The 11711-nt window shown below is 43.0% G+C and overlaps 1 protein-coding gene across 2 annotated transcripts in view; it reads left to right on the top strand.

The window, feature by feature from the left end:
• The first annotated feature begins 8103 nt into the window (after positions 1–8103).
• Positions 8104–11711, top strand: part of EXPH5 (exophilin 5) — a 73934-nt gene continuing 70326 nt past the window's right edge. For both annotated transcript variants that reach the window (XM_040977244.1, XM_040977245.1), the window contains exon 1: positions 8104–8345. In XM_040977244.1, the coding sequence (XP_040833178.1) occupies positions 8227–8345 (119 nt within the window). In that variant the 5' untranslated portion in view covers positions 8104–8226. The remainder of the gene's footprint in view (positions 8346–11711) is intronic.

Raw genomic sequence — 11711 nt, 5'->3', positions numbered from 1 at the left:
TGTGTTGATCATGTAACTCGTCATGTGACAGTAAGTTTCTAGCCATGTGAGACAACACATATAAAGGGAAAACAATTGTGTTTTATGGAAAAGGATGATGGCTACAATCCTGAAATATGTGAGATTCAGGCATTGTTAAGGCATGCTCCACATATGAGAACAAATAACCAGCAAAGATACAGGTACTTTCAATTCCAGCTACTGAAAAGTTGCCTATTTAAATCACTGTACAAGTTTTGAAGAACTATACTTTTGGTACTATGCTAGATAAATTTTATCCAGTATGAAATCCAGGTTCTCTAATCAAAATGAAAAAAATTCTTATATATTAACACTCTCTTTAAAATGCACAGGGAAAAAAAAACTTCTGATCATTTGATTAGAGGTAACTGATGTGTTCATTAATTTCATTCATCCAGCTAATTAGATGTTGCAAGAGACACTCGTGTACCAGTATTAAGGCTGTGGACGGGGAAAGACACATGTTAACTTTCCATCTCTTTCCCTTCACTCTGATTGGACGTGACTTTAATATTTGGAAGAAGCTAGATTCAGTCTCCTATACTGGAGTTTTCTGTAGCTTCTTCTGTGCTGTTTTTCTCCTATCTCCCCCCACCCCCTCAAAAAAAGTAGAAAGGGCAGGGCAGGATTGCTAGGGTAGTAGGTTAAGCTTTCGCCTGGGATGTCAGAATCCCATATGGGTGTCACTTTCTTTTTTTTTTTAAAGATTTATTTTTATTATTTTTTCATTGGAAAGGCGGATATACAGAGAGGAGAGACAGAGAGGAAGATCTTCCATCCGATGATTCACTCCCCAAGTGAGCGCAACGGGCCGATACTATGCCGATCCGAAGCCAGGAGCCTCTTCCGGGTCTCCCACGCGGGTGCAGGTTCCCAAAGCTTTGGGCTGTCCTTGACTGCTTTCCCGGGCCACAGGCAGGGAGCTGGAAGGGAAGCGGGGCTGCCGGGATTAGAACCGGTGCCCATATGGGATCCCGGGCGTGCAAGGCGAGGACTCAACCACTTGCGCCACCGCGCCGGGCCCTGGGTGTCACTTTCAATCCAGTTCCCTGCTCATGGCCTGGGAAGCAGTGAAAGATGTCCCAAGTCCTCTGGGCCCTTAGAGAGATCTGGAAAAAGCTCCAGGCTTCTGGCCTCAGACCAGTTCAGAAATGGCCATTCTAGCCATTTGGAAAGTGAGCCAGTAGATGGAAGATCTCTCTCTGTCTCTCCCTCTCTCTCTCTGTAAATCTGCTTTTCAAATTAAAATAAATGAATAAATACACACACACAAATCTTAAAAAAATTTTAAAAAACTTTATGAAAAAAATGTGGGAAGAGCAGGGTTTTCTCCCCTTGACTCCCTTGAATATTCTAAATTATTGAAATGTTAATCTCTGGACTCAAAAGTAAAGCCAGTTGCAGTTAATTAGTATTGTGGAAATAAAGCAAATAAAATCGCAGATTTTAAAGAAGGTTTTTTTTTTTTTTTTGGTTGAAGATGCAGACACAGATAAAAAGGCAGACAAAGCTCCTGTCCAGTGATTCATCCTTCACATGCCTACCAGCAGGAAGGGCTGGACCAGGTTGAAGCCAGGAACCTAGAATTTAATCCGTTTCTCCCATGTGGATGGCAGGAACCCACAAACTCAAGACAAGACTTGCTGTCTCCCAGGGTACACAACAGCAGGAAGCTGGAGCCAGGTGTCAAGGTCACACTTTTGATGCAGGTCACAGATGTCTTAACTTCTGAGCCAAACACCAATCTCAAAGCCATTAATTTTGAAGGAGTGGATAGTAGAAGTTTTTGAAAGCTTTGGAGATTCCTGCCTCAGTATCCTCTGCTTGCAAAGCTCTCCTCCTGCCTCTTACCGGGGCTGAGCCCCTAGCCTTCTTTAGGTGCCCACTTAAGTGTCACTTCAGTGTGGTCGTCCTGACTGCTGAGGTCAAGTCATCTCATCCTCTTCAATCACATCAGCCTGTAAACTTTCTTCCAAGCACTTCTACCGTTTTGGGCATCTTTTTTTTTTTTGTTGACATGTGCATTGCCTGTCTCCTCTCTCAAGAGTGCAAACTCCATAAGGGCAGAGACCTGTATATCTTTACACCTGTGTTTCCAGCACAGGCACCAGGCCAAGTTGAACAGATAGTAAATCCCTTAACCACTAAAATACAATATCTGAACAGATCCAATAGATCATTTCTTATATGCAGGTGATGGCTCAAAGGATTTCATAAATAGCCCATGGCTACCTTATTGTTCAAACTTGGGTTACTTAGAGATCATCTGTACATTGGCCTATGTTCTTCAGATGTCAGGTGTCCTAATATTCACGTTCCACTCATCCATGTCTTCTCAAGCTGTTCACACAGGCACCTTCCCTTGTCCGTCCTTCAACCCTTGCTTCCTGAATTTGTGGCCCTTCTCTATACATCCTTGTTAATCTACTTTTTTGATTTTTGCCTCTGCCTGCTAGAATGTAATGTTCTTGAGAGCAGGGACATCTTTTCTACACAGCATCTAGACTCTTTCCCAACATGTGTTAGATCCTGAATAATACTAGTACTGCAATACACTGGCCACTTATCATATGGTCTGTTTTTGGTTCTAGTTGTTTTAAAATTGATTCATTTGTGTTTTTCTAAAATAGCTAATCGTTATCTATAATATTCTTTTTTGCTGAGGGTTATATATTTCTATTTTTTTTTTATCAATTACTACTACCAAAGAAATTTTAGACAATACAGACAGTAGCATATATCTTTCATTTGTTTTCTTTTAGTGGACTCATCACCAATCATGACATTTATATTATCTGGAACAAACTGTTCCTTATTATGTTGAACATCCTTCTCATCCTGCTTTCCTAAGGATTTTAAATTTAATTTAATTTGGTTTAGTTGTTATAAAGAGAAAGATTGGATTTTATCAGCAATTTTTAAAATCAGTTTTCTTTGACCTCCTGATAGGGTGGCCTATGTTAACACACACACAAAAAAAATGTTCTTTCTTTCCTACTTAGCCATGTAATGGATTGCTACATTTTGCTTTCTGGTATTTTTCTTCAGATTTTTCCCCACTTATATTCAGAGGAAAATTGCAGTTTGTTTTTTGAGATTTGTTCTCATTTGTTGGTCTTGTTTTCCCAGGTGCTGTTATCAGAACAGCAATAGATTCACATAATTAAGGCCTTCATACAAACCTTAGAGTCCACTGCTTCCCTCCTTCACCTTTGCAGAGATGGGAACACTGGAAAGTTTTTGCATGAAGATGTGGAAATCAGGCAGAATTAAAAGTTATGACTAGGATAGAATTAAGTGTGTGCGGCTTAGGGCTGGGGTTTGTCAGGTTGTTGCTTTGACTTTTTGTCAGGTAGATTTTGTCTTTGAAATCTTCAATTTATTGCTTTTTAACATGACAGAGCGGAAGGCTGCAGTCCCCTTTGTCTCATATAAGACATTCTGGAAGACTCTTTAATACAGTGATTTTTCTATTCACATATGCTTATAAATATTTTTATATACACAGACAGAAAGGAATAAATATACAAGGATATGAGTGAATATGTAAAGTGAGAATTGTGGCACTAATTAATTAAAGTTGGTTACTAAGGTTAATGAGGATATCAATACCTTCTTGCTCCTTTCTAGATTCTTGTCTTTAAGTACAGAATGATGACTATTGTGGGAAATAACGACGCCTTCACTATTCCACGAGGGGGTGTCCACAACTGGAGTGACTTCCAGCCTCTCTGCCTGATCCATTCTTTCATACTTTCTCCTTCTTAGACTAAGAAGGGAGCAAGTTATCTAACTGGAAAGAGAGGGTATGGAATTTGTTGAAGCCTGTTTTGTTTTTATTTTTATTGGAAAGACAGATCAGATTTATGGAGAGAAGAAGAGACAAAGAGAAAGCTCTTTCATCTGCTGATTCATTCTGCAAATGGCTTCAACGTTCAGAGTGGAGCCAATCCTAAGCCAGAAGCTTCTTCCAAGTGTCCCATGTGGGTTCAGGGTCCCAAGGCTTTGGACCATCCTCCACTGCCTTCCCAAGCTATAACCAGGGGGTTGGCTGAAATGGAGTAACCAGAATGGAAACTGGCACTCATACAGGATCCCAGAGCTTGCCAGGTGAAGATTTAACTGTTGATACATTGTGCCAGCCCAAAGCATAGTTTCTGATGGGATGTCATTAATCAATTAGAAATTGTGAAGCGCCTGGCTGCCATTCTACCACTTTCCTATCACCTATGCCTCTCCTCACATCCAGGACTGCATCTGGTGCTATCTGCCTTGGGACCTAGATTTGGAAGAAGTAGCATTCGTCAGTCCATTTATCTCCAGAACTAAGCTACATTGTCCCACTGGTCCCACTGGATGTTGATGTTCCTAGTAGTAAGTGTGAGGATTTTGTTCTCCATCCATCTGACTGAGACATTCAAACATGGGATGCAATGAACATTTCTCTAGGCTGAGTGAGTGACTGTCAGGGGGAAAAAATGTAACCCCATGCTAGGGATTTGGCCATAAGATCAGAGGAGCTAGAAAATAACCTGGGATTTCTGAAGATTAATGCTACCTACCTAGCTGTTCCTATTAAAAACCAAGCTGATGAGCAGGAGCTTGTCCAGGCTTCTAGATTCTAAGAAGGAAAATACTGCTTGTAGTTGGCTAAATAAGCCTTGCAAAAATTACTTTGAAATTTTTTAGAGCCTTTAAGAATTCTCTTTAAGAGCATTTAGAATCTGCTGGAAGCTATCATGTATGGTTTCCTGGGCATGCCTTCAATGCCTTGTACATTTTTCAGTATAAAACTTCCACATAAAAAATTTCTCAATAGTATGTCTTGTTCCACAATTCAGGACTGAAGCATGCCTTGGTGTTGTCATCGGATGGGATTTGTTATTCCAAAGTAGGTACTCAGCCTCTGTTCTCTAGCCTTATCTGTAGCTATCTTTTCAAGTCTCATGGTTTTATCAATCATGTTGTAGTGGAAGACTTCCAAACTTAGTTACTGAACACCATTTCAAGAATTCCAGTCTCACATTTCTCACTTTTGCTGAGCATCATTGCTGTATGGATGAATTTCAAGTATCTAAAACTCATCATCTGTAAGCTGAAAACCTTTTTTCCAAACCTTATGTTTCTTGCACCATTAAGTAGATTAATCTCCATTCAGATAACTTTCATGAAATCTTGTATTATCTTTATGACCCTTTTTCCTTAATTCTCACATCTAATGAGTTGTCAAATCCAGCCAATATCTTTCAAATCTACTTTTTTCCACTTTGACTTCCATGCTTATTTCTCTTCTCCTTTCTCTTACATCTGCCTTCTCACACAACGGTTTTCTTGCTGCCATCTTCTTTCTTCTCTTTCTTATCTACTGCCATCAGAGTAGTCTTCCCAAAGTTTACTTTCAACCATATCATAACTAGCCTCAAAACCTTAGTGAGATAGGTACCAGTTGGAGACCCAAGCCGCTCTATTTCCAACCCAGTGCCCTGCTGATACACCTGAAAAAGCAGTGGAAGATGGCTTCGGTCCTTGTTTGCTTGACCATGTGGGAGACCTGGAAAAACCTCCTGGCTTCTGGCTTAAACCAACCCAGCACTGGCTGTTGAGGCCATGTAGAGAGTAAAATCAGTGAATGGAAGTCTTTCTCTCTTTCCTTTCAAATAAGTAACTCTGCTTCTCAAATAAATAAATAAAATGTTTTTTAATAGAATTTAAAACAAAACTTGTAGTGGTGGTAGACATTTAGCTCAAAAGTTAAGATGTCAGTTAAGACACCTGTGTCCCATAATAGAGTACCTGGGTTTGATGCCCAGTTCTGGCTCCTGACTCCAGCTTCCTGCTAAAGAAGACCCTAAGAAGTAGGGCCTTTGAAGAATGACTCCCTAGAGTAGACATTCTTCTCTTTCCCCCTCTTTCCTGCCTTTCTCTAATCAAATAAAATTAATTTTTTTAATTTCTGAAAAACAAACCCTTTAATTAATTGCACAATGAAATCCAGATTCTTTAGCATGACAATCACAGTCACATTTTAGCCTTACTCATCAAATGCCATGTATGCTGGCCAGGGTATTCCTAATACTCTTTTTCATTATTGTCCCCCACAAGGAGCCTTTTCTAGAATTTTTGCCACATCACCTCCCTCATGAAATACTAATACCACAGGTGTGATGTGTATCTGTCTAGGTGTTGTGTATCTGTGTTCTATGCATACAGAGTGACATTTTGCACCTACTGAGAAGGAGGTATACTCCTACCAAAACAAATTACTTATCAAGTCCTAAATGTAGCCCTAGTTTTCCTACCTTTCAATTGTTGCTCCCCTCTGGTCATTGGTCAGAGTACTCAATGTGCTAGAAGATTCCCAGTGTGTGTTTTTGCTACTCTGCAGTTTCTCCCCTTGCCTCCAATAGATCCCACATCTCTTCTCACCCCCTGTTACTCCCTCTTCTTAAAAGGCGATCTGTCAGCAGCCTCCCCCTATCTTCACCTTACTGTAACTAACTTCCTGTCTGTGCTGCCACAGGATTGTTCTTATTCCTTACCATGTTCTTTTTGTTATATCATCTTTCCTCTATTGTATTACCTCTTCCTAGGCTGTAAGCCTCCCAAAGACAAGGACTGTGTTGTTCACATTGCACAATGCCTTGATTTCATCACCACGTGCATATTTTTGTTTGAAATCAATTCACTGATACACTGGAAACTTAAGAATGCTGCCAGTGTCCATAGGAAAAAGCCAATCATGTAGGCTGAATCAATGGTCACACTAGGAAAATTGGTAGCATACACAAAACACAATCCCTAGCCATCGTCAACACAATTGATAAAGGAGCTCTATCTGTGGTACAGCATTGATGAGCAGAAATGGGTCCTGCTTCATATAAATAACAGGTACTCACAGAATGCTATTTGAGTGGCTACTTGCCCAAACCTGCCTGAAATAATAATGATCAGGACCAGGGCCATGAGGTCAAAACCTGGCTTTTATTCATTCATTCATTTCCATCATGTTTTTGTTACAGACAAAATCTTTACTAGGTTTGCTTGCCATGGAAAGAGGTCCTATAGGTGGAGGCACCTCCTAATTGTTAGTGATCATCATCCTCTCATGGGAAATGATGAAATTAAGCAATGCTCAAGGAAAGTCTGTCTGACAAGTTATTGTTATGTAGGGAGTGAACCCAGGAGAAATAACACATTTTTGGAAAACCCCTTGATAATTTTTCAAATGTGTGTTAGAGGGATGTCTTTGGAAATTTCCATCGTAATTTGTTTCATCATGGAGTCACTGACTTTCTAGGAAAACCTGTCTGAAGCTTCTTAAGATTAAATTTGCTTTTGTCAGAAGATTATTTGGAAGTGTTAGGTGTTTTACTTCTCTGACGCAGTCTGTCAAAATTATAAAATAGTACAGCAGATCTCTATTAGGTGTTTTCTATCATCCTTTGTTTAGAAATTGTCTTGTAAAATATCATAAATGGTGGTGGTGGGATTGTTTTCTAAAATTTGAGACTTTCGTGTAATAAAGAGTGTCTGAAGGATGGGAGACTTGGCAAATCATTCATTTCCAAGGATATCCTAATTCCGTCGCTGTGGTCTGGTCAGTGCACAGACGTGGCAGTGTAATGCGTTCCGCCCTTCCTGGTCTTCCTAGCAGGGCAATCCTTTAGGCAGTTCTACGGCTCCTATTTGCAATTCTCCTTCCTCTTGGTTCTTAGTTATTGAAAGAGAGGATTAGTCGTGGATCTCTTTCCTCTTCACTCTTTCTATTAGTCAAGCTCAAGTTCTGAGAGCAAACAACAACCGCCAAAGCAAATACTTCGGGGTCAGCACTGCAGCCTTGGTCTCACTTCCAGGCAAAGTTATGTACTGTGTAGGCTTGTTTGCTTAACCAGTCAGATGCTGGGGGGCGGGGCGCGGGTGACCCGCCCCCCTTTGAAGGGGATTGGTTCCTGGCTCCTCTGAGTGGTTTATTTTGCATCTCGGTTGGACGGGTTGAGAGAAACATGTCATTAAGGTGTTGTCAAAATGAGCCCCGTCCGTGTGGGCTGTTTCCTAGGTTTGTGGTTTTAGATTTTCAAAGAGGCGGACTACTAATTGGCTTTGGGACAAGTTCCTGATACTACTCTTTTGTACCTTGAAAAAAAAAATGCCGTCGTAACAAGAAGCGCCAAGCAGCTTAAGTGTAAGCCATACACAGTAAAGAAAATGACGAAAGTTCCTCAGGGAGTTGATTTGAGTTTCTTAAATGAGGAAGAAGCCAGGAAGATCCTTCAGGTGCTGGAAAGAAATGAGGAGCTGCAGAGGGCAGAGAAGGACAGGATCAGGTACAGAACAAATTCCTTTCTTCTCTCCCCTGGGCCTGGATGCAGGAGGGTCCCGGGACCGACGGATGCCCTGGAGCGGGTGGTGCGCGCGCGCGCGACGCTGTGAGGCACCGACGCGGGGAAGCCGCCCGGAGGCTCGGCCTCGCGAGGCTGTGGAGGTTGCACCTCAGGATGAGGAAACGTGCGTGGAGGATCTTCCCCAAGGCCGTTGCGAGGTTTGCTCGGCGCTGTCTGCAGGCGGCATCCCAGCCGCGCTCGGCTGCGCCTCCGGGGGTCGCGCACGGAGGCGTCGCGCGGGCCGGGGGCGTTCCCGGCGCGTGGGTCCCGCGCGGCTGCTCCGCGCCAAGCCGGGCTGCAGGCGGCGCTGAGCGCGGGGGCCGGCGGCGCTGCGCCCTGGGGCGGCCTCGGAGTCCGCGAGCCCACACTCGGCCTGACAGACACGCGCTTCCCTCGGCCCAGGAGACGGTCGGGGGTGCCCCCTCACGGGCAGCTGGCTCAACGTCTCCGCACCCCGCAGGCGGGAACGTGAGGAATTCGTCAAGTAGGCTGTGTGGATGAGTAGGGCTTGAACTGGGCCTTTGTGTGGTGCTGTGGGAAGGAAGTTTCTGTGGAATTTCACCCTTGACTTTCCTTTATAGGGTTGTTGGTGAGCGATATGTTACTAGAGGGGGAGAGGGGAGAGGAGGGAGGGAAAGTATGGAGGTAATTATCTGGGATATTAATAAAGCAAGTTTTCTGAGGGGTGAGGTGGGTGAATTGAGGGTACCCCTTCTCCTGTCTTGGAATCAGGCGCATCCAGTATCTTCCGTAGGACTCTGTGAAAGGAATTCTGGGAACCATTCAAAGGCTACAATCTATGGCACAGGTTGGAATTTAGAAAACCATTTGATTGATGATGAACTGCATGGTGATAGGAATTTTGAGGTCCCAGATTCATGAAAAAGGGAATTAAATTTTTTAAAAAAGTTTGAAATCCATGTGTAGTTTGTTTAGAATACAATTTCCTTGAACTTTTTGAACTCCCCTCAGATATTCCATAACAGTAAGAAATTGGTTGTTCCAGGTGAATGTTATTGGATGTGACTTTTGTCTGACTAGGATGGGACTTCTTAAGGATGCATTGTGTGACTGGGGAATTTGAAGTGAGGATTATAAAGTAAGGAGAAAAGGGTCTTAGCACAAAGGCTGGGTTGGCCAATCCTCCACCTCCAAGCTCCAGGATCTCATAGGGGAGCCAGTTCGTGTCCCACTTCCCATCCAGCTCCATGCCTATGACCTGGAAAAGCAGCGGTACATGGCCCAAAACCTTGGGACCCTGCGCCCACGTGGGAGACCTGGAAGAAGCTCCTGGCTCCTGGCTTTGGGTCAGCTCAGCTCTGGCCATTGTGGCCATTTGGGGAGTGATCCTGTGGGTTTAAGCTCTTTCTCTCTGTCTCTCCTCTCCATATATCTGCCTTTCCAATGAAGATAAATAAATCTTTTAAATAAGATCACAATAAAGAGAAGAAGAGAAGCTTCCCTGTAGGAGGTTACCAGCTTGGCTTAAAGTAGCATCTTAAGAATAGTGCTAAAAGTTAATTTCACACAAGGGGAATTGTACTTTTTGTATTTTATCTGATGTTTGCCTTGCTTTGCTGCATCAGCTCAGGGGGCCCACTTCAGTTGACCTTCGAGGACTGGATCTACTGTCAGTGGCAAAGGCCTCTGGACGAGGTGTCCTAAGGAAGGCTAGGAACACTGTGTGATTTCATGGCTCTCAGATCTTAACTGAGGAGTCCACAGAAAAATCTCTAAGGCCAAGACAAAATCAACACTGTAATCAACTGTTAAAAGTCGTTTCTTACTTAAATAATTTGAAACACAGAGCCATGAAAATATGGAAGTCCTGTAAAGGCAATAGATGCTCAGACCAAATGCCCAGCGCAGTGCTCACTAGCACTTTCCGCCAGAACAATTCCTGGCACCCATGATCAAACACCAGTATTTGGATAACAGCCCCTGGCATCGCTGTCCTTTCCTGCTGCAGGAGGCTCACAGGCATAGATTTCAGAAGCAGATACCGGCCTGCAGCAAGGGCCTGTTTCCTTGGCTGCCTCTTGAGCTCCTCCTCTCAGTGTGTATGATCATCATATTTTCCAAATCAAAGCCCAGGACATGTGACTGACAGCTCAGGAGTGTGGTTTCAGAGATAGTTTAGTGGCTTCCATGAGAAACTCAGAAGGCTCTTGTGGTACGTTGAGAAGCAGCCCTCTTGGCAAGCACAAGAAGGGACCAAATAGGGAAGTCTGGAGAATACAGCAGTGAGGAAACAACTCATGTGTCCGATTGTATCCATGAACAGACTTGTGGCATTTACAAACAATTAAGAAGAAATATCCTAATATGTACAAGTGGAGAAGTGCAGTGGCATGCAGGGCCAGAGTTGTCCAGGGATGGATGTTGAAGAGATGTTCTTTGCAGATGACAGTGGCTCCTGGGCGCACAGAACTGGTCTCTGATCTGTCCTCATTTGTATCAGGCTTGTCTGGCTCCAGCTTCCTCAGAAAGTATTTACATTCAATAGAGTCTTTACTGTTGCTAATAGATAGTTCATTTGAATTTTTAAGAAAAGCACCAAGATTTGGGCTGAGACTGTGGCATGGTGAGAGAAGCTTCTGACTGTGACCCTGACATCCCATATGGACATAATTCACGTCCTGGTTGTTCCACTTCCCATCCAGCTTCCTAGTTATGGTCTGGGAAAACTGCAGAGAATGGCTGAAGTCCTGGGGTACCTGCGCTTTCGTGGGAGACCCAGAGAAGCTCCTGTCTTCGGACCAGCCCAGCTCTGGGCACTGCAGCCATCTGGGGAGTGAATCAGTGAAAGGACGATCTCCTCTGACTCTCCTTCTCTCTGTAACTCTTTCAAATAAAAATTTAAAAAAATAAGGTTCAAGTTGAGGAATAGGTAACAGATAGAAATGAATCTTCACATTAGAATGTATCAAGCTGTGAACAAAATAGATGGGAAATCTGTTCTACTCAAAGTAGTAAATGAAGTTGAAGTAACCTCCAGATACTATGTTGTCCCTTTAAAAATAACAGAAGAAAACTGTTGGGAGGTGTGGAATGAAATGAATGGTATCTGAATGTTCTTAGCGATGCTATGAATTGACTGCACATCTCTCACTCTTGACCCACTTGTCTTGGTACTTGGATGTTTCTCATTACTTGGGAGACTGAGGTGTGGGTGGTGTCCACACCAGCGTTTATTCAGTGCTACCCTTTCACATAATAATAGTAATTATTATGGCAATAATAGCAGCTAATGTTTATTGAGTCTTTACTGTAGACAAGCGATGGTATAAGCATGTTATACAGACTTCA

This window comes from Ochotona curzoniae, unplaced genomic scaffold, assembly GCF_017591425.1.
Source record: "Ochotona curzoniae isolate NIBS_2020 unplaced genomic scaffold, NIBS_Ocur_1.0 contig_2723, whole genome shotgun sequence".
Classification (NCBI taxonomy): Eukaryota; Metazoa; Chordata; class Mammalia; order Lagomorpha; family Ochotonidae; genus Ochotona; species Ochotona curzoniae.
Note: the sequence above shows the minus strand (reverse complement) of the source record. Positions and strands in the feature narration are given on the sequence as shown.